General features: G+C 37.7%; 1 protein-coding gene across 4 annotated transcripts in view; it reads right to left on the minus strand.

The window, feature by feature from the left end:
- The window catches only part of RNF17 (ring finger protein 17), a 110,846-nt gene that overhangs the window by 76,989 nt on the left and 10,882 nt on the right, over positions 1 to 22,975 (minus strand). For all 4 annotated transcript variants that reach the window (XM_067713866.1, XM_067713865.1, XM_067713864.1 and 1 more), the window contains 8 exons: positions 22,320 to 22,400; positions 20,641 to 20,741; positions 10,205 to 10,376; positions 8,919 to 8,995; positions 8,568 to 8,642; positions 4,245 to 4,555; positions 3,445 to 3,534; positions 1,763 to 1,921 (listed from right to left, as the gene is read on the minus strand). In XM_067713866.1, coding sequence (XP_067569967.1) covers positions 1,763 to 1,921; positions 3,445 to 3,534; positions 4,245 to 4,555; positions 8,568 to 8,642; positions 8,919 to 8,995; positions 10,205 to 10,376; positions 20,641 to 20,741; positions 22,320 to 22,400 — 1,066 coding nt within the window. The remainder of the gene's footprint in view (positions 1 to 1,762; positions 1,922 to 3,444; positions 3,535 to 4,244; positions 4,556 to 8,567; positions 8,643 to 8,918; positions 8,996 to 10,204; positions 10,377 to 20,640; positions 20,742 to 22,319; positions 22,401 to 22,975) is intronic.

Below are 22,975 nucleotides of genomic sequence, written 5' to 3' on the forward strand. Positions count from 1 at the left end.
CAGCACTTGTGGCTCGCAGGCTCTAGAGCACAGGCTCAGTAGTTGTGGCGTACAGGCTTAGTTGCTCCGTGACATGTGGGATCTTCCTGGACCAAGGCTCAAACCCGTGTCCCCTGCACTGGCAGGAGGATTCTTAACTACTGTGCCACCAGAGAAGGCCCTAAACACTGTTTTTTAACTTTAAAAATTATTATTCATTTTTATCAGAAGTATATGATGATTCTAGTCTTCTGATATTCTGACAAGCTACAAAGATGAGCTGAGAGTTAGTTAACACTTTTAAAGAACTACTATGGGGATTTCCCCAGTGGTCCAGTGGTAAAGAATCCCCCTTCCAATGCAAGGGATGTGGGTTCAATCCCTGGTCGGGGAACTAGGATAACACATGCCGCAGGGCAACTAAGCCCACGTGCCTCAAACTAGAGAGCCCGAGTGCCACAAACAATGGAGCCCACATGCCCTGGAACCCACGCGTCACAACTAGAGAGAGAAAACCCACATGCTACAACCACAGAGAAGCCCATGCACTGCAACTAGAGAAGCCCACGCACTGCAATGAAAGGTCCCACGTGCCGCAACCAAGACCTGATGCAGCCAAAAAATTAAAAAATTAAAAAAAAACCCATACTATATAAAGCTAAACAGACAATATAGTACTTTTTGGTATTAGTTATATGTAGGCACTGATATTAATAGAATGAGAAAAATGCTCTATTAATAAATCAAACAAATCATAGCTTCATCTTATTACAGAGTATAATCAAATTTAATCAAGTGTTACAAGGAAAACGTTTGTAATGAAAGCCTAAATTACAGCAAATTACACACAGCCTTAGAATTAAGATGGACTGATTAAATTTACCAACTACCCTCTGTGTGACCCTAGGAAATGGATGCCACTGCCCTGCATCTATCTCACTCGGGCGTTCAACGACATCTTCAACATTCACATGTAGACAGCAAGGGATGGTAGTCGTACTACAAGGAACACTCAGAGGAATACTTTTCTCTGGAGATGAGGGGACAAATTATATAACCCATCCTGGGTTTTGTAATTTTAAAAATATCTCACCTTACTCCATAATGGAGTTTTTGTGTATATCTCACTCAACAGTCAATCTTATGTCCAGTGACAGATGAATGGATAAAGAAGATGTGGTACATATATACAATGGAATACTACTCAGCCATAAAAAAGATCAAAATAATGCCATCTGCAACAACATGGATGGACTAGAGATTATCATACTAAGTGAAGTCAAAAAGAGAAAGACAAATACCATATTTGGTATTTGATGAAGTGGGAGTTTGTGGTTGGTAGATGCAAACTATTATAAATAGAATGGATAAACAACAAGGTCTTACTGGATAGCACAGGGAACTATATTCAATATTCAGTGATAAACCATAATGGAAAAGAACATAAAAAAAGCAAGCTCCAAATTAGTATGACTCCAGTTAAATGATACTGGCAAATGATACTAAAAATATTTAAAAATCATTTTTAAATGACATTAAAAATACTGGAGTTATGTATACTGTATACTGTAATAATATTACTACTAGGTAACTCTGAGCAGAAAAAAAAAACAGTTGATTTTAATACTTAGCTAAGTTACCTAAATAAAATTGAACTTATGTTAAATAATTCCAAAACCTTTATGCTTGCACAAATCTGTATTACAAGAAGTCTATATGGGTTGGCCAATATTATAATATTTAAATAAGCTTCATATTTTAACTTAGAGTAATATTTCATTACCTAGCTCCAAAATGTCTGAAGGATCAAGGTATACACTCTTACTGCAAAACTCATTCACCTTCTTTTCCAATACTGTTGCATCTTTTATTTGTGAATACTTCCGAATGTAGAAGTGGCAAGGATGTATTACATGGCTTACAAAAACTAGCTCTGGAGAACCTGGATGAGAATATTTAAACCACATTAATAAGCCAAAAGTCAGGAAAGAATTCACAGAAACTGAATGCAGTATCCTTTGAAAGAATGTGTCTTGTAGCACTGCAAACTCTAGAATACCTGGGCCCACAAAAGGTAACCCAAACCCCAAACAGTAACTAGACTGATAAAACAAACACATCCCACTTCCACAATGATTTCTTTAGCAACCTGAACTGCAAACCTTTTATTTTATTTGCAAAATATGTTAAATAAGTGGAACTGAAGTTCAAGTAGTTAGTTGGGTTCTAAAGTCAGGGTATATGCTGTAACTCTACTGTATTACAACAAAATTTCAGAATTTATTTATAAACATAATTGGAACTCAGAACCCCATTGATAACGATGTTTCTAATATAGAAACAAAATCCTGTTTAAACTATACTAAACTGAAAGAACTAATAATTAGCTCATAGCCACTTTGAATCTTAAATCAGGCTGGAGAAGTATGAAAAAAAGTCTGGGAAAGACAACATACTGAGCAGCATTTAGGGGGAGATATGTGTGTTTTGGTGGAAGTAAGGGTGGGGCAGAATAAAGGACAGTGAGAAACTTTTTGTATACAGCAGTAATTAAGCCAAGTGTTTCTACTGATATGAAAAGATCTCCAGAATATAATGTTAAGGAAGGAATTAAGGGGCTTCCCTGGCCGTCCAGTGGTTAAGACTCCACACTTCCACTGCAGGGGGCACAGGTTCGATCCCAGATTGGGGAATTAAGATCCCGCATGCCATGTGATGTGGCCAAAAAAAAGACAAAAACAAAACAAAAACAAGGAAAAAAGAAAGGAATTAAAAAAACACTGCAGTGTATATGGTATGCTATGTTTTGTGTACAAAAACAACCAAAAATGAGAATTAGAAAAATAATATATGTGTATTTGTTCAAATATGAATAAAGAAACTGGAAGGGAGGAAGAGACAAATGGAATGGGAATAGGTTAGGGGAAAAGGTTCACAGGGTATTTTAATACATATATATTTAATTTTTGAACAATGTAGGTGTCCTAGTATATCTAGTAAAAATGTTTAAAGAACAAAGACTAGGAGGAACTGAAGTATAGATAGATGATAAAAACTGAACAAATAGATCATTTTACCTATCCAATACAGATCACACAGAATAATACCCATACTGAGGATGAGGTAAAGAGATAAGTATGTGTAGCTGGGGAGACAGCTGAGAGAAGTGTTATAAATTTCAGAAATATTTTTGCCAGTAACAGCCAGAACTTATAACAGTAAAAAGGAAGAAGTTTTAGGAATTCCCTGGAGGGCCAGTGGTTAGGACTCGCGCTTCCACTGCTGTGGGCCTGGGTTTGATCCCTGGTCGGGGAACTAAGATCTCACAAGCCATGTGGCGTGGCAAAAATAAATAAATAAGTAAGTTTTAGTTATTAGTAAAATTCATTTTACTCACTGCCTCCCTCTCCATAAGAGTTACTATGTATTAACTCTGCTTCAACAAGTTCAGAGTTGTTAACGTACCTGCTTTTGATCCAAAAGGAACAGATGATTTTTTCTGAAGAGGCTCTTTTGGATATCTAGGTGTCTCCACAAGATAATCTGTGAAGCATGCTTCATCAAGAGAGAAAATAAAGGCAATTGTTTTTAGTTTTATTATGCTGACAATGGCATACTTAACATACTGTTTAAAAAGCTGTACTTGAATGGGCAAAAGACTGGAAGGGCAAGACCCCCTTGTATCAGCAGGCCAAGTCCTGATAGTTCTCTTAATTCACTGAGATAATGTGAGATAATAATAATATTGTGGAAATGAGAGAAAACAGCATGTCCTTTTTTTTGTATTGGGGTGAACACCAACATTGGAAATCTAATCAAACAATTATGATACATTTAAATGTTAACGAACATTATTAACAGATGCTACTACATTCATGCTTGTTCATTTTATAAAGGACTGTATCTCAGAACAAAGATTTAAGATATGCTGTTCTTAAATTTAAGAACAAAGTCATCAGACTGCTTCTAATATGGTTGTCATTTATTTATAGTATTTTCATCTTTTATAGAGGTTTGTATGTGGAACACTAAAAAGTCAAACACCCTAATTAAACCAAATATTAGAGTTTAGCTATATTATTGCATTAAAAATTATCCTAACTTTGGAAAATGTGAAAGTAGGGGCATGGAATCAACAGATTAACTCAGAATGAGGTGTAAGATAACAGCAATATGTTTGTTAAGTACAGGGACAAAAAGGTACTAACTTCGTTTCTAATTCCAGACACAATATATTGTTTCCTTGCTTTTCTATTTTCACTCACTTTCCAGGTCTTCTTCGATGACTTCCTCGATGATCACGTCAGGGCTCGGTCCCGCCTGAGGCAGAGCAGCAAGGGTTTCGCAGGGGGTCACTGCAACAACCTTGCTCTGTGGCGGGAAGAGGTTTGCTTCTAAATGCGTGTCACTGCTTTCCCGTTGCCAAGGAGCTGGTGGGGGGGCTTCACTAGTTTGGATAGAAACGTCAACCTTTCTCTTTTCTAGTGATGGGTATGTATCACTACAAGAAAATTCCTTTTTATGATTATATTTCTTTTGAACATTCTGTCCCATTTCACTTTCTTGAGGATCAAATCTGTTTAAAAATACAGAGGCTACTTTAAATCATTTCATAATTTTTTTATAACCACCTTAAAACCATTCCCTTTCCACATGACAGTATTGTGACACATACAAAGAGTTAAAGTTGTATAGGTGTCCCACAGGTATTTTTTTAAACAGCTGTATTGTTATAATTTACACACTATAAAATCCAATTAATTTTTATTAAATTTAGAGTTGGTAACCATAACCACAATCTAATTTTAGAACATTTCCATTATCCCGAAACTTCTGCCCATTCCCAAGCAAGCCCAAGGCTTTTAAAAGGTCAACAAGAGGTAAAATCAATGAGAACCTGAAGAAAGAACTTGATATACAGTCGTATCACAGTGATCTGATACTAAAAGGACAGTGGATATAGGTTTTCAGTTTCAATTATCCAAATTTTAATTTGGCTTAGGTGTTTGATTTTAAACTATGCTAAGATTATTTCTTCTTTTAATTCACTAGCTTAAAAATAAAGTGTAGGAAGCAGTGAGAGGTACAATCCTGAGAAAATTACTAGAAACCTCCATCTAGGCCAAAAATCACCATCAGTCTGAATCCTTTGGATATGATTATTCAATAGCCATTATTCTACAAATTTTTCTATCTTCTTCATAAATCCACACAGATACGGGCTATCAAATCTAAAAGTATAGATATTCTATCAAAAAAATGAGATTCTCAAAAGCTTTAATTTTCGTTAACCCATGACACATTTAGGTTCTTCACAGATCACCATTTAAGAAGCCAAATGAGGACGTCCCTGGTGGCGCAGTGGTTACGAATATGCCTGCCAACGCAGGGGAGACAGGTTCGAGCCCTGGTCCGGGAAGATCCCACAGCCAAGGAGCAACTAAGCCCATGAGCCACCACTACTGAAGTCTGCATGCATAGAGCCCGTGCTCCACAAGAGAAGCCACCGCAACGAGAAGCCCGCACACTGCAACGAAGAGTAGCCCCCCGCTCGCCGCAACTAGAGAAAGCCCACGTGCAGCAAGGAAGACCCAACGCAACCAAACATAAATAATAAATTTGGGAAAAAAAAAAAAAAAGCCAAATGAAATCAGAAATAAGAACCTAAAAAGCCAACTGGATTCAGCAGACCTAACTTACCCGTCTCTTAATACACACTGACTAAAAGTCCAAACACCTTCTGAGGATTCATATAGGTTGACAACTCTGTAATCTAAAACATTTCTTTTTACAGTAACTCTTGTCTGGCTTTACTGAGACATTTAATGCCGCCAATCAACCTGTCTCACAGACTTCTCTTAGTTGTAGACCACCACTCTCTCCTACCCCTTCTTGGTTTTGTTTTGTTTTTTTGCAGATTACCCTTTCCCTGTCTTAAAATTTAATATTTTTTCCAGGGCACTGTCCTTGACGCACTTCAATACTTGCTCTCACTGGGCAAACCCATTCTTTAATTACCACCCATCATCAGTAGAGGCAGGCTACAGCGATACTTTCCCTAAAAACTAGGAAGAAATTTAAAAGCCTTCTGAGTTAAATTTAAAACCAAGGCAAGATCAATACAGACTCTTAAAGAGACAATATACCCTTTGGTATTAAAAATATTTGATAGTAACCATATTCAAGTTATGAAAATATCTAGAAGAACGTACTGCCTGGAAAGGATGATCATCCACGAAAGTGCAAAAAGTCAAGTCACAGAGGCAAATAGAGGCCAGGGCTCCACATGTGGGGAAGATGAGCTGAGCCAAAGGACTGTACTTGAGGCCTCTGGCAAGGTCTTCCCTGGGGGGAAAGGAATGTAACGGGCTGTCCAGGACCAACACTGTTCAGCTATTCGATAAACCTTATTCCCTTTATTCGGAAAACACCTCAACAAAGCAACTTCTGATGATTTGGCTTCTTGTGTCTGTCTGGATATTGGAAAAGAATGCCAACATAAGTATTCTAGTCCCTGTGTCAATTATATTTGCCCCTTAAGTTAATAAACTGGCATTCTGACTATATGTCAGTGTTCTGAACTTGGCTTACATGAGTTTACCTGGCTTAGAGTAAGATCTGCTCATGTCTGTTTCTGAGCTTGTAAGGCTGTGGGCTGGACCCTCATTATTTCCTCAGAATAATGAACGTGATGCTTGTTGGGGGACGATTTCCTTAGGAGTCATACCACCTACAACTGAATAAACTTATTTTCTTTTGGGGGTTTCTAAACCATTTACATTCTGACTACTCCTAAACCAAGAATGAAATTCAGAACCTCCTGTTAAGTTTCAGCACATACAGCTCACTTCCCTCGACATTTCTCCCGAGATACCTAGTAAACAACGGTAAGTCAACATATCCCACTATCTTCCCCCTCCCAACTTCTTTTCTTCCTATATTTCCAAACTTGGTGAATAATACCACAATTCATCACTAAATATAGATCTATAAATCACTGAGGATGCTTCCCTTTTCCTCATTCCCCACACCCGAACAGTTACTAAGTTACACCACTTTTCCCTATTCAGCATTTGTCATTATCTGTTCCTCTCTAGTGCTACTACCTACGTTTGGTTTCTCATCATTTGCTGAGACTATTTATATAACAGCCTAACCCATCCTTCAGCCTCCGGCCTCATATTCTTCCAAAGAACCCTCTATGGTCACTAGAGTTATCTTCTACAAGTGTAACCTAATTATTTTTACTTTCATGCTAAAAATCTTTTAGTGGCTTTCTATTATTTACAGCTGTGCTGTCCAACAGAACCTTCTGCAATAATGAAACTGTGCTGCACTATCTGACAGCCACTAACCAAATATGGCTACTGAGCACCTGAAATGTGGCTACTGCAACCAAAGAACTGAATTTTTCATTTTATTTAAATTAATTTACGCTTAAATTTAAATGAACACACGTGGTTAGCAGCCACCATATTGGATAGCACAGGTCTAAGAAATGAAGTCCAAATACCACTACACAACAAAGTCTTTAGGATTCAGCCTCTATGTATCCTCTGCCGTATGGAATTATACATGCAGGTCCCTGAATGTAGTATGTGATCTCACTACCCATACAGTTCTTTCTGCAAAGATGCCTGCCTCCCTTTTGTCTTCCTTTCCAACTGCTACTCATTTTTCATGGATGAGGGAAAATAAAATTTCCTCTTTGCAAGACCCGTTACATCTCAAAGAACTGATCATTCCTTCCTTTGCATCTCCATTAAATTCTGCACAAACTACTATCATAGCAATTATGTACTTTATTATTTATGTGTATCATTGTCTACTTAGTTTAACTTCTCTGCATAAATCTCAGTATCTAGGGTGTTAGTGCCTAGCACAACATCAGTGTTCAATGCTAGCTGAATGAATGAATCTCAAAGATGACTCGGAGGACTTCCTTGGTGGCGCAGTGGTTAAGAATCCGCCTGCCAATGCGGATTCGACAGATTAACTCAGAATGAGGTGTAAGATGACAGCAATATGTTTGTTAAGTACAGGGACAAAAAGGTACTAACTTTGACCCCTGGTCCGGGAAGATCCCACATGCCGCAGAGCAACTAAGCCTCTGCACCACAACTACTGAGCCTGCACTCTAGAGACCGTGAGCCACAACTACTGAGCCCACATGCTGCAACTACTGAACCCGTGCGCCTAGAGCCTGTGCTCCGTGACAAGAGAAGTGACTGCAGTGAGAAGCCCGCGCACCGCAACAAAGAGTAGCCCCCGCTCGCCGCAACTAGAGAAAGAGCGCACACAGCAACGAAGACCCAACGCAGCCAAAAATAAATAAATAAATGAATAAATTTATTTTAAAAAAAGATGACTCTGATATATATCATTGAATACTGACCCCTTCTACGTCTTTTAATTCTTAAATATTTTATGTGGAATTTAACTGATAGTAACCATTTTGCCCTTTATATTATTTTTCAGGTTTTGAATCATAAATATTACACTGAACATCAATTTTTCTGTCTCAAATAATATTTCTGTCCCTTACACCATGTTAGACACTAATAGCATATTGCCATTCTCATACTTACTTTGTTGAATCCTCAAATTCAATCTTTCCCATATTGTTGAACATACAGATGATCTCACTGCAATTCATATTCAACCTAAAATTAAATACTTAGCATTAAAAAATGTTCTAATACAAGTTTATTACTTTCCCTAATAAAAATTAGTTGCTAACATTAAAAACTCTGAAAGACAGAACATTTAAATAACTTTCTAATTTATCACAAATTACACTTATTTTAATTTGGTTGCTAATTTGGGAAACATTTTTTGACCCAAATTTTCAATTTATAACTGCTTGTTATTTTAATAAATCTAGCCTAATACATTTTTATATTTAATTACCACGCTCTCCTGAATTATAACTTACTTACTTGGGAGAGTTCCTTAGTTTTAGAGAGCTGACTTGTGACAATTCGCTCTCAAATGTTAATTTCAAAGTCCAGATAATCTAAAATCAAAAGAGAAGTATCACTCATGTGCATTTTGCTTTGTTATAAATACCGTTGAAACAGAGTAAGATTTTAGAAAAAAAACTATACCCTTTAGGTATTTTCACTAATTAATGTGCTCAGGGTTTGATTTTAGGCAAGCAAAGGGAGGGATGCAAATAAGAGTTTATGAATTTTTCCCCAAAAGAAATTTAAAATCTTTTGAAGATATGTATTAACAGATAACAAAAGACACTAGTTAATACATGGGATACAGCTACGTGATCAGGGAAAATTCTGATCAGATTCATTCTGCACCTGCACTGCTGTCCTCAAACGTTTCTCTTTTTTTTTTTTCCCCATCTTCCTAATGCAGCTAACTAGGGTAAAGACCAAATTTTACTTTTTTTCACCTCCTAATGCCTCACATGTAATACACAGGAACTATTACTATTCTTAGAACTACAGCTGGAGGGAGGCCTGGTCAAGTAAGATGGTGGCAAACTCTTCTCCTTCAAAGTTCAAGACTCTGGAGGCAGGTAAACCAATGGCTTCTATTTTATATTTCAGTTCAATCCAAATATCTAATCATCTATGGGTAATGATGCCCTGAAGATTCAAAGACAACAGAGTAGGATCTACACCCCAAGGGAGCAAGACAGAAATCAGCAAAGAGGATCAATGGTTAACCCCATCCTGCCAAACGATCTCATAAGAAACATGTTTCTACTGCTGCCTAATTCTAGGCACATGATTAGATGACAGGGCAGAGTTGAATCACCTTGTCTCCTGAGGTGCACAGCTGGGGGGGCTGGGAGAAAAACCTAAATGGCATCTTGATAAGTTTCTAAGTCAAGAGTTGACAGTCATACCTAACTGTTTATAAAAAGAAAATAGTCCTATTTACTTTGCTACTCTTACTTGTCCTCATTTTTTACTCAACTGTCCTAGAAACAACTTTCGACTCAATGTCATCCTACATGTTCTCAGACTGTGTGTTATAAAGACTTTACTGCACCATTTCCCTAAGTGGTAAATAATAATAAAAGGCCAAACAAGTTTATTAATGTTTATCTTAGAATTCAAACACCTAAGAATTCTAAATTGATGCCAATGCAAATTAGGATAATCTGAAAAATAAATTCTTCTTAAGTCTTAAATATTATATTCCAAAGTAGGTAATATAAGCCACCACAGAAATAATTAACATTATGAATTGTTAAAAATACCTGATTCAGGTCACAGTATATTCTTAGAGAAGGTGTGGATTTTAATTCTCTTGCTATCTTCATAGCTGCATCCAAATCATTTTTTTTCACTTCAATATATCTTTTAGCCGTTATTATATTTGATAAGTAATCATCCGTATTTCTTACTACCTCTTCACACAGGTTCTTTTTCCTTCATTTAAGATAAAGTTATTTTTCAGTATTTCATAAACATTTTTATGAAAGTAAATTTAAAGTAACTCAACAGTATTGAAAAGGTAAATTCACTACTTTATGAACTTAAATAACATGGTTAATGAGGCATTCAACTGAACTGAAATCTATTACAGTTTTAAATTAATTAATTAATTAATTTTTGGCTGCGTTGGGTCTTCGTTGCTGTGCGCGGGCTTTCTCTAGTTGTGGTGAGCGGGGGCTACTCTTCGTTGCAGTGCACAGGCTTCTCATTGTGGTGGCTTCTCTTGTTGTGGAGCACGGGCTCTAGGTGGATGGGCTTCAGTAGTTGTGGCTCATGGGCTCTAGAGTGCAGCCTCAGTTGTTGTGGCACACGGGCTTAGTTGCTCTGCGGCATGTGGGATCTTCCCGGACCAGGGCTCGAACCCGTGTCCCCTGCATTGGCAGGAGGATTTTTAACCACTGTGTCACCAGGGAAGCCCAGAAATCTATTATAGTTGAAAGCTACATACATATAACTAGAAAAAAGGTAAATTTTGTAGAAGGATACAGTTATCATGTCACAGATACAGCTGTCACAGAACTTCAGAGGTATGACAGACACTAGACGATTCTATCACTTTTAAAAGTAAGAGAGAAATCCTAGCTATCTTGCAGTCACTTGTGCCATTACAAAGACATATCTGTACTCATTTCTCACAAGGACCTACCTAGACATTTTAGAATTTCATAAGCAGATACATATTACGTGAATTTAAAATGAGACTTCAGGACTTCCCTGGTGGCACAGTGGTTAAGAATCCGCCTACTGGGCTTCCCTGGTGGCGCAGTGGTTCAGAGTCCGCCTGCCGATGCACGCGACATGGGTTCATGCCCTGGTCTGGGAAGATCCTGCATGCCACGGAGCGGCTAGGCCCGTGAGCCATGGCTGCTGTGCCTGCGCGTCCAGAGCCTGTGCTGCGCAACGGGAGAGGCCACAACAGTGAGAAGCCCGCGTACCGCAAAAAAAAAAAAAAAAAAAAGAGAATCCGCCTGCCAACGCAGGGGACATGGCTTCGATCCCTGTTCTGGGAAGATCTCACATGCCACAGAGCAACTAAGCCCGTGTGCCACAACTACTGAGCATCTGCACCTAGAGCCCATGCTCCACAACAAGAGAAGCCACCGCAATGAGAAGCCCGCACACCACAATGAAGAGTAGCCCCCGCTCGCCACAACTGGAGAACGCCCGCGCGGAACAATGAAGACCCAACACAGCCAAAAATTAAAAATAAATAAATTTATATAAAAAATAATGAGACTTTAAAATAGACTTCACCAAACCAAAACTTAGGTAGCGATTAACTATAATCTTCAAAGTAATCACTTACGAAGCTCACAGGGTTATTTCTACATTATTTGTGCCTCACTTCTCAAAAATTTTTCTGTCTACAGTGGAATTAATTATTATGGAAATTAAGATATTTTGACCAAAAATTATAGTGTCTAACTTGCTTATTCATCAAATAAAACGATTTCCTTAAAATCAAATCTGGCCTCAAAAAAGGAGAGTTTGCCACACTGAAGAGTAATAAGAATGTGACAAGGCTCTGAAGGTGAAGAAGTATTCCAAAAAACTTAGTAATTATATATATACTTTATGAAAATCATTTTTTTAGGGGTAAGTGGTCATTTTGATAAGTTCCAGATGATTCCTAAAAAAATCATGCCCAGGGAGTGATGTCAGCAAAATGGCAGACTAGGAAACTCTAAGCCCTCGTTCCCCAATGGAGATTTCAAATGAGAGCCAAAGACTGGTTAAAACAATCTTATAGGACTCTGGGAAGTGGACAAAGGTATACAGCAATGAAGCAAATGTGCAACTGAGAGAAACCCACAGTCAAATCAGTAGGAAATTTCATTTCTTGACCCCACCCAGACCCCTGCTCAGCGTGGTGCAGTCCTGGTCTGGAGACAGCAGCGCAGTTCCCAACACTTTCCCTCCGAAGGGGCCGCAGCAAACCTTATTCGCAACGTCCTCATTTGTCTGGAGGCTGCCTGGAGAGCTGTTTTACCTAATGTGGAACTCAGGCAGCAAGAGAAAGTGGGCTGGGAAGGCTGCAGAGAGACTAACAGCTACAGGTGCTCTGGCAGCAGAGACCACAGATACAGACACACAACAGCCCGCCTGAGGCTCAAAGGAGAAGCTGGGGTGAGATGCTTTAGGAAATTAAGACATTGTAAAGAGCTAAGAATACAAAGGAGTCAAACAAGCCACACTCATGCAAGATACATGTTCAGAGAAGACCTCAAAGTACCTTAAGTCTTCACCTAGGCTGATCCAAAAACTCAGTTGCACAGGCAAACAGTCTGCAAAGACTGGGAGAGGTGGCTGTTTTTGCAAATGCCCAATTCTCTTTTTCAAAACAATTTTAACTTAAAAAATTTTATTTTAAAAAACTGAGGTATGTTGACATATGACATTGTGCTAATTTCAGCGTACAGCATTATGAACTGATAACTGCATATACTGCAAAATGTCCAGCTGCCATCCACCACCACAGTTACAGAGTTCTCTCGTGACAAGGACGTTCAAGACCTGCTCTCTTAGTGGCTCTCAAATACGTGACACCATGCTAGTAACTGCGGCCGCACGCTCTGCGCCGCACCCTCACGACACACTTATTTTGTAACTGGGAGGCGGCACCTCCTGCCTCCTTTCACCCACCTCGTCCACCCCTGTCTCCACCTCTAGCAGCCACCAATCTCTTCTCCACATCTAGGGCCTGACAGGATTCCCTTCTTTTTAATGGCTGTGTGATATTCCATTGCATACAAAGACATCTATGTGTGTGTGTGTGTGTGTGTGTGTGTGTGTACACACCCACACACCCCACATCTTCTTTAAACATTCATCCATTGATGGACTCTTAGGTTGTTTCCTTATCTTGGCTATTGTAAATAATGCTGCATTGATCACAGAGGTGCATATATCTTTTCGAATTAGTGTGTTTATTTTCTTCGAATAAATACCCAGAATTAGAATTAGTGGATTCTTAATTTTTTGAAGAACCTCCATATGTTTTCCACAGTGGCTGCAGCAATTTACATACTCAACAATACACAAGGGTTTGCATTTCTCCACATCTTTGCTACCATTTGTTATCTCCTGTATTTTCAAGAATAGCCATACTAACAGGTATGAGATGATATCTCATTGTGGTTTTCATTTGCATTTTCCTGATGATTAGTGACGTTGAGCACCTTTTCAGGTACCCATTGGCCAGGTGTATGTCTTCGTTGGAAAAATGTCTATTCAGTCCCTCTGTTCATTTTTAAATCAGATCGTTTGGGGTTTTTTTGCAAAAGGGACTCCTTCAGGTTAAAATGAAAGAGATCAACATCTCTGGAAAAGGTAAATACATGGGCAAATACAAAATGTATTATTATTGTAATTTTGGTTTATGACTCCTCTATATTTTCCACAGCATTTACAGAATACATAAAATGATTATAAAGCTATGTCAATGGATACACAACGTATAAAGATGCAACTGTGACAACAAAACATAAAGAAGGGGTGGAAATGTAAAGTAGAGGTTTTGTATGCAATTCAGTTGTGCTGGTTTCAATTCAAAATAGATGTGAGGATGTTATTTGTAATGCCCATGATAACCACACAAAAAACTAACTATAGAATATGCGAAAAAGAAATGAGAAGGGAATCAAAATGTGTCACCACCAAAAAAAAAATCAAATAAACAGAAAAGAAGGTAGTAATAGAGGAAATGAATGTCAAAAAAAGCTATTAGACATATATAGAAGCCTGCACACCACAAAGAAGAATAAGCCCCGCTCACCGCAACTAGAGAAAGCCCACGTGCAGCAACGAAGCCCTAACGCAGCCAAAAATAAAAATAAAAATTTTTTTAAAAGGCAGAGAGTGGAAGAAAAGTGAGTTTTTTTTTAAATTTATTTTCGTCTGCGTTGGTTCTTCGTTGCTGTACGTGGACTCTCTCTAGTTGTGGTGAGTGGGGGCTACTCTTCGTTGTGGTGCACGGGCTTCTCATAACCGTGGCTTCTCTTGTTGCAGAGCACGGGCTCCAGGGGCCCGGGCTTCAGTATCTGCAGCACGCAGGCTCAGCAGTTGTGGCTCGTGGGCTCTAGAGCACAGGCTCAGTAGTTGTGGTATATGGGCTTAGCTGCTCCACGCCATGTGGGATCCTCCCGGACCAGGGCTCGAACCAGTGTCTCCTGCATTGGCAGGTGGATTCTTAACCACTGCACCACCAGAGAAGCCTGGGTTTTTTTTAATGACAGCATATAGTTAGGTCTATAAGAGACTCATTTTAGATCTAAAGACAAAGATAGGTTGAAAGTGAATGGATGGAAAGAGATATTCTATGCAAATAGTAACCGAAAGAGAGCTAGGGTGGCTATGCTAATTTCAGGCAAAATAGACACTAAGTCAAAAACCGTTACAAGACAAACAAGGACATTATAGACTGATAAAAGGGTCAATTCACCAATAAAACAATTATAAATACATATGTACCAAACATCAGAGGCCCAAAATATATGATGCAAACGTTGATGTAATAAAGGAGAAAGAGAGAGCTCTGTAAGTATAGGTGGAGACTTCAATATCCTACACTTCCAACTGTGGACAGAAAAACCATACAGAATATCAGTAAGGAAACAGACTACTTAAACAACATTGTAGACCAACTGGACCTAACATACAAACACTCCACCCAGGGCTTCCCTGGTGGTGCAGTGGTTGAGAGTCCACCTGCCGATGCAGGGGACTTGGGTTCGTGCCCTGGTCCAGGAAAATCCCACATGCTGCGGAGCGGCTGGGCCCGTGAGCCATGGCCGCTGAGCCTGCGCGTCCGGAGCTTGTGCTGCGCAACGGGAGAGGCCACAGCAGTGAGAGGCCCGCGTACTGCAAAAAACAAAAAAAACCCACTTCACCCAATGACAGACAATACACATCTTCCTCAAGCATACATGGAGCACTCTCTATGTTAGATCACATATTAGGGCAAAAAGAACTCTTAATACATTTTAAAAGACTGAAAGTATACAAAGTATCTTTTCTGATCACAATGGAATAAAACTAGAAATCAATAATAGAAGGAAACTGGAAAATTCACAAATATGTGGAAATTAAATAACATACTACTAAACACAAATGGATCAAAGAAAAAAAAACAGAAGGAGAATATCTTGAGACAAACAAAAATGGAAAAACAAAGTATCAAAATTTATGGGATGCAGTGAAAGCAGAGCTAAAAGAGAAATATACAACTGTAAACACATTAAAAAAGGCATGGCAAACCAACAACCTAACTTTACACCTTAGGAACCGGAAAAGAACAAACTAAACCCAAAGCTAGCAGAAGGAAGGAGTAGTAAGATTAGAGTGGAAATAAGTATATAAATAGGATAAAATAGAGAAAAATCAAAGAAACCAAAAGGTGGTTCTTTGAGAAGATCAAAATTGACCACTTTCAGCTACACTATCTAGGAAAACAAGAGAAGAGCCAACTTACTAAAATCAAAAATAAAGTAGGCATAGGATGATCAATTTTACAGACAAAAAATATTTGAAAACAGTGCTGTGAATAACTGTATGCCAAGAAATTGGATAAGCTAGACGAAATGGACGAATTCCTAGAAACACACCACCTACCAACACTGAATCATGAAGAAACAGAAAATCTGAGCAGACCAAAAAAAAGTAAGAAGATTGAATCAGTAATCAAAAGCTTCCCCAAAAAGAAAAGCCCTGGACTAGATGGCTTCACCAAAAATTTTATGAAGAATTAACACCAATCCTCCTCAAACTCTTCCAAAAAACTGAAGAGCCAGAGAAGACATTTCCTAACTTATTCTATGAGACCAGCATTGCCCTCATACCAAAGCCATATGAAAACACTATAAGAAAACTATAGATTAATGTCTCTTACAAGTATTAATGCAAAATCCTCAATAAAATACTACTAAATTGAATCAGCAGTATAGTGAAAGAATACCACATCATGTCAAGTGGGATTTATTCCCTGGAATGAAGGAAGCTTCAACATATGAATATCAATTAATGTTATACACCACATTAACAGAAACAAGTAAAATCCCCCCACAGGGTCCTTTCAAATGATAGAGAAAAAGGATGTGACGTTCTCAACACCTTTCAGGATAAAAACACTCAAATTAGGAATTGAGGGAAACTACATCAACATGATAAAGGCTATATAAGAAAAACTCACAGCTAACATTACATTCGATGATAGACTGACAGCTTTTCTTCTAAGAACGGTAGCAAGAAAAGGATGTGAGATTTTGCCATTGCTATTTAATATATCATTGTCAGTTCTAGCCAGAGTAAATAGACAAAAAAAAAGAAAGATATAAAAGCCATCCAAATTTACAAGAAGTTGGAAAATGATCTCTTTTTGCAGATGACATGATCTTATAGGTAAAGATGCCACAAAAATACTAGTAGGTCTAATAAACGAATTCAGCAGAGATGTAGGATGCAAAATGAACACAACAAAAAATCAGATGCATTTCTACACACTAACAATGAACAGTCCGAAAAGGAAATCAACGATTCATTTTACAACAGAATATAAAGAAGAATATACTCAGGAATAAACATAACCGAGGACGCAACAGACTTGTACACTTGTACACTACACAACACTGCTGAAATTAAGGAAAACAAAATAAATGGAAAGATCTCCCATGTTCATGAACCAGAAGATTTAATACTGTTAAGATGTCAATACCCAAAGCAATCTACAATTCAAAGCCATCCCTATCAAAATCCCAATGATGTTTCATGTAGAATAGAAAAGCCCATCCTATAAGTCACATGAGATCTCAAGGGACCCTAAACTTCCAAAACAACCTTGAAAAAGAACAAAGTTGGAGAGCTCACACATCCTGATTTCAGAACTTGCTACAAAGCCACATTAAAACAGTGTGCTACTGCCACAAGGACAGACAGATTGACCAATGGAACAGAACAGAGAGCTCATAAATAAATCTTCACATATACGGTTCAGCTGAGTTTTGACAAGAGTGCCAAGACCATTCAATGGAGAAAAGACCGTCTTTTCAACAAATGGTGCTGGGAAAACTGGATATCCACATGGGAAAGAATAAGCTGGACCCTTTCCTTACACTATACACAAAAATTAGCTTAAAATGACTCAAAGACCTAAATGTAAGAGCTAAAACTATAAAACTCTTAGAAGAAAACACAGGGGGGAAAAGCTTCATGATGTTAGATTTGGCAATGATTTCTTGCATATGACATCAAAACACAGGCAACAAAAGAAAAAACAGATAAGCTGGACTTCATCAATTAAAAACTTTTTTGGATCAAAGAATGCTATCAAGAGAGTGAAAAGACAAGCCACAGAAGCAGTGTTTTCTTAGGTCAGTCTTCCAAGGCAAAAGAAATAAAAGCAAAAATAAACAAATAGGACCTAATCAAACTTACAAGCTTTTGCACAGCAAAAGAAGCCATAAACAAGACAACAAAAGACAACCTACGGATTGGGAGAAAATATTTGCAAACGATGTGATCAACAGAGGCTTAATGTCCAAAATATACAAGCAGCTCATACAGCTCAATATCTAAAAAAAAAAACCAATCAAAAAATGGACAGAAGACCTAAATGGACATTTCTCCAAAGAGGACGGTCATACAGATGGTCAACAGGCATATGAAGAGATACTCAACATCACTGATTATTAGAAAAATGCAAATCAAAACTACAATGAGGTATCACTTCACATGGGTCAGCATGGCCATCATCAAAAAGTCTACAAATAATAAATGCTGGAGAGGCTGTGGAGAAAAGGGAACCCTCCTACACCGTTGGTGGGGATGGAAATTGATACAGCCACTATGAAGAACAGTACGGAGGTTCCTTAAAAAACTAAAAATAGGGGCTTCCCTGGTGGCACAGTGGTTGAGAGTGGTTGCCTGCCGATGCAGGGGACATGGGCTCGTGCCCCAGTCTGGGAAGATCCCACATGCCGTGGAGCGGCTGGGCCCGTGAGCCATGGCCGCTGAGCCTGCGTGTCCGGAGCCTGTGCTCCGCAACAGGAGAGGCCACAACAGTGAGAGGCCCGCGTACCGCAAAAAAAAAAAAAAACAAAAAAAAAACCTAAAAGTAGAGTTACCATATGATCCAGCAATCCCACTCCTGGGAACATATCTGGAAAAGACGAAAAATCTAATTCAAAAAGACACATGCACCTCAATGTTCACAGAAGCACTATTTACAATAGTCAAGACACGGAAGCAACCTAAGTGTCCAACAGATGAATGGATAAAGAAGATGTGATATATGTATATGATGGAATACGACTCAGCCATAAAGAAGCATGAAATAATGCCATTTGCAGCAACATGGATGGACCTAGAGAATATTATACTTAGTGAAGTCAGAGAAAGACAAATATCATATATCACTTTTATGTGGAATCTAAAAAATAATATAAATGAACTTACTTACAAAACAGAAACAGACTCATAGACATAGAAAACAATCTTATGGTACCAAAGGGTAAAAGGAGGGAGGGATAAATTAGGAGGTTGGGATTATCAGATACACATTACCCTATATAAAGCAGATAAACAACAAGGACCTACTGTACAGCACAGGGAACCCTATTCAGTATCTTGTAATAACCTATAATGGAAAAGTATCTGAAAAAGAATACATGTATGTGTAAATGAATCACTCTGCTGTACACCTGAAACTAACTCAATATTGTAAATCAACTATACTCCAACAAAAAACTTTTTTAAAAAACACAAACAAAAGGTAAGACACAGAAAGAGAATATCTGAAAATGATGTATCTGATAAAGGACTAACATCCACAATGTATAAAGAACTCCTACTCCAACCACAACAAAATAAATAATCCAAATCAAAATTGGGCAAAGGACTGGAATACATACCTATCCAGAGAAAATAAACAAATGGTCAATTAATAAGCACATGAAAAGATGTGCTCCACAACACCAGCCATTACGGAAATGTAAGTCAAATCCAAAAATGAGACATCACTTCACATTCTGAAAATGGCTCATCTTTTAAAAAAAAACAAATGTTGGTGAGGATGTGGAGAAATTGGAACCTTTGTGCACTGCTGGTGGGCCTGTATCATGTGTGGCCACCATAGAATGCAGTTTGGCAGTCTTCAAAGAGTTAAACATAAAATTACCATATGCCACTAAACTGTACTTTAATTTTAATTTTATTGGTGTATAGTTGATACTCAGTGTTGTGTTAGTTTCAGGTATACAGCAAAGTGATTCAGTTATACATATACATATATTCATTCTTTTTTAGATTCTTTTCTCAAAAAGGTTATCATAGAATATTTAGTACAGTTCCCTGTGCTATACAGTAGGTTCTTGTCGGTTATCTATCTTATACAGTGTGTGTATGTTCATCTCAAGCTCCCGATTTACCCCTCCCCCCACCACTAAACTGTATTTTTAAATGCTTAAAAAGGTAAACTTCATTATGTATATTTACTACTTTTAAGAAGTATTTTTTAAATGCATGCACATGACCTATCACTTAAGTGTTATAATTAAATACCAAATGTGACATACCATCAGCATTGAGGAATAAAGAATATCAACTGATACATTCATAGTGTTGAGCATATGTTCTAGTCATCCTAATCAGACTAAAAAAAAGAACTAAGAGCCAAATAGGCAAGTACCATTTCTAAATATATTTATCACAACTTTTATGAGCCTGTCTCTTGAAATGCAAAGTGTGATCAAAGATTATTTGAGATCATATATATCAACTTTTTAAAAAGATTGGATATGTAACAGTATGGTATTTGTTTAGAAAAATCACTAGAGTATTATTTGCTCTGATGCAAATACCTAAAAAAAAGTGATGGAACTATCCACATGAAAACGTATGTTTGCATTTTCCCAAGTACGCTGAATTCTACAACAGGATTCAGAATTAGAAAGTATTTTTTTGTGCTAACTGCTTTAAGAAAGAAATTGTTTATTTTAATAGCTTTGGGACCAGAAGACAAATAGCCTAAATGAATAAATAAATAGTTCTTCATTTTGAGGCTGTAAACATCAGCCTGTAGGGACCACCCATTACCTTCCAAACTTGTTTAAAATTTACTAATTTCTTCAGTCTATACAAAGAAATAAAATGACAAGTTAATGTTAAAAGCTTCAGTTGCACTAAGTCTATATTTTTAACTTATTACCTGGAATCAAGAGAAGTGAAAAGCTGATCAAACTGTTTCTCCAGAACCTCTATAAGACTGACTGTCTCCTCTTTTGTTTGATTGTATATGTGTTCGAGCACCTGGGAAGAACATAATACAAAGACCTCATTTGGTATTTTTATTTTGTAGGAACTGTACTATTCAACATAATTTTTAAAGTAAAAGGTACTTTTTGGACTTTTCAAAATAACAACACAAGAGATCAGATAATAAAAGTAAGTCACAAGGTTAAACTTTAAATCCTGGTACTTGTCAACAAGATCACATCTTTGTTAGCACTCTGTACTGATAAATTAGCAAAAAGGCCTAGAAAATCCACCAAGTTTTCTAAAATTCGTATCACTTTTAATCAGTACAGGAAATGGATCATTTTGGATAGCTGAGTTTCTCTCTGGCAGGATTCCTTAAATTCATAAAAACTTAAAATATAATATTAGGGAATTCCCTGGCAGTCCACTGGTTAAGACTCTGCGGTCCCTGTACCAGGGCATGTGTTCAATCCCTGGTCAGGGAACTAAGATCCTGCATGCCGCGGCCAAAAAAAAAGAATTTATACCTATATAAAATATTTTTTAAATACTTGAATTAAAATGTTGACTATTCTACATACTTCTTTATATATATATATATATATATTTTTTTTTTTGCGGTATGTGGGCCTCTCACTGTTGTGGCCTCTCCCGTTGCCGGAGCACAGGCTCCGGACGCGCAGGCCCAGCCGCTCCGCAGCATGTGGGATCCTCCCGGACCAGGGCACGAACCTGCGTCCCTAGCATCGGCAAGCGGACTACCAACCACTGAGCCACCAGGGAAGCCCTTCTTTATATTTTTAAACAAAGAATCATTGCTTGAGATCTTTCTTTTTTTCCTTTTAATTCTTCCTTTTTTGGAATGGGAACGTCTATCCTTTGCTTGCCCAACCAACGTATTTTAGAAGGAGATAATTTATTAGTTTCACACATTCAGATTGGAGAGGAATTTTGCCCCAGCATGAGTCATACCCTAAGTCTCACCCATACCTGATTTAGAAGATACTTAGATGAGATTTTGGACTTAGAGTTGATGCTGAAATAGGTTAAGAATTTTGGGGGTGTGAGATGTGCTGAATGTATTTTGCATGTGAGAAGGACATGAACCTGTTATGGGTTGAATTTTTACCCCCCTCCCAAATTCATCTGTTGAAGTCTTAAATTTCATTATCAGCTATAACTTTTTGAATGCCCTGGTTGTAAATTTGCCATTGCTAGGTTCAAGGAACTTGCTGTTTGTCAATAAATGAGGGAGTCTCTCTCTTGGGTGATGAGGTAAGAAAGAAAAGAACATAAAACTCAGTGTAACAGTATACAGCCAAATAATGAGCAATGTTAGAAGGGTGATCTGCAATGCTTCCAAGACAAAATTCAGCTCGCAGCAAGCAGAAATGAGAGTTCCTTAATAGAGCTCCAATTTCAGTAGGCTGCTAGCACAACAATGCTAGGAGACTAATCCTAGCAGGCCATGAGAGTTTTCTATTCTTTTGTACGTTTCTCTCTCATTAGGTTATCATACTTAATAACTCAGTGCTAAGCTCTACCTTCAGTGATGTTACATCTAAATACACACATTTAAAGAGAACATGCCTTAATTTATGATAGAATTTGATCATTCAGAATGCTTACTTTTATAGCAGTACTTAATTGTTCAAAATTTTTCCCTGCCACCTTCAATGCTTCATCAATTTCTTCCACAGTTTCAGTCTCCTAAGAAGGGGGAGGGGGACCACATACAAATACAAAATATAAAAACAGATGCTTAGATATACTGTATTAGTTGCAGAAACATCAAGCTACCGTTTTGGTTACAAAAGCAACACAGACAAATTACAGAAATCTGAAAACAAGCAACAAAGAACATTTTAGAGTTTTGGTGATAGCATTCCGGATTTCTTTTTTTAGCTATCTTTTTGAATAAATGGGATTATGTCCTATAAACATTTTGCAACTTAAAACTACCTGAAAATTTTATCGCGGCCACAAATAAATACATGTAAAAAGTAATAGTTTTTAAGAAAACAAGATTATGATTAGGCTACATTAAGATTTAAACACTGAAGATAGTGCTCTCTCCTCTCCCAGCCCACTAATGATCTCCTTAACAAAAAAACTTAATACTCCATTCAACTGCATTTTGGAATTTATTCTGTTTCTAACCTTCAATTAAAAGAATACATTATTTAAAGTCATCAAAAGTAGTAACTGGTACAATTCAAATCTTCCAACAACAATTACATCATCATCAACGAGTGCCATTAGGCCTTTTAGTTGTCATTAAAACA

This window comes from Pseudorca crassidens, chromosome 18, assembly GCF_039906515.1.
Source record: "Pseudorca crassidens isolate mPseCra1 chromosome 18, mPseCra1.hap1, whole genome shotgun sequence".
In the NCBI taxonomy this organism is placed as follows: domain Eukaryota; kingdom Metazoa; phylum Chordata; class Mammalia; order Artiodactyla; family Delphinidae; genus Pseudorca; species Pseudorca crassidens.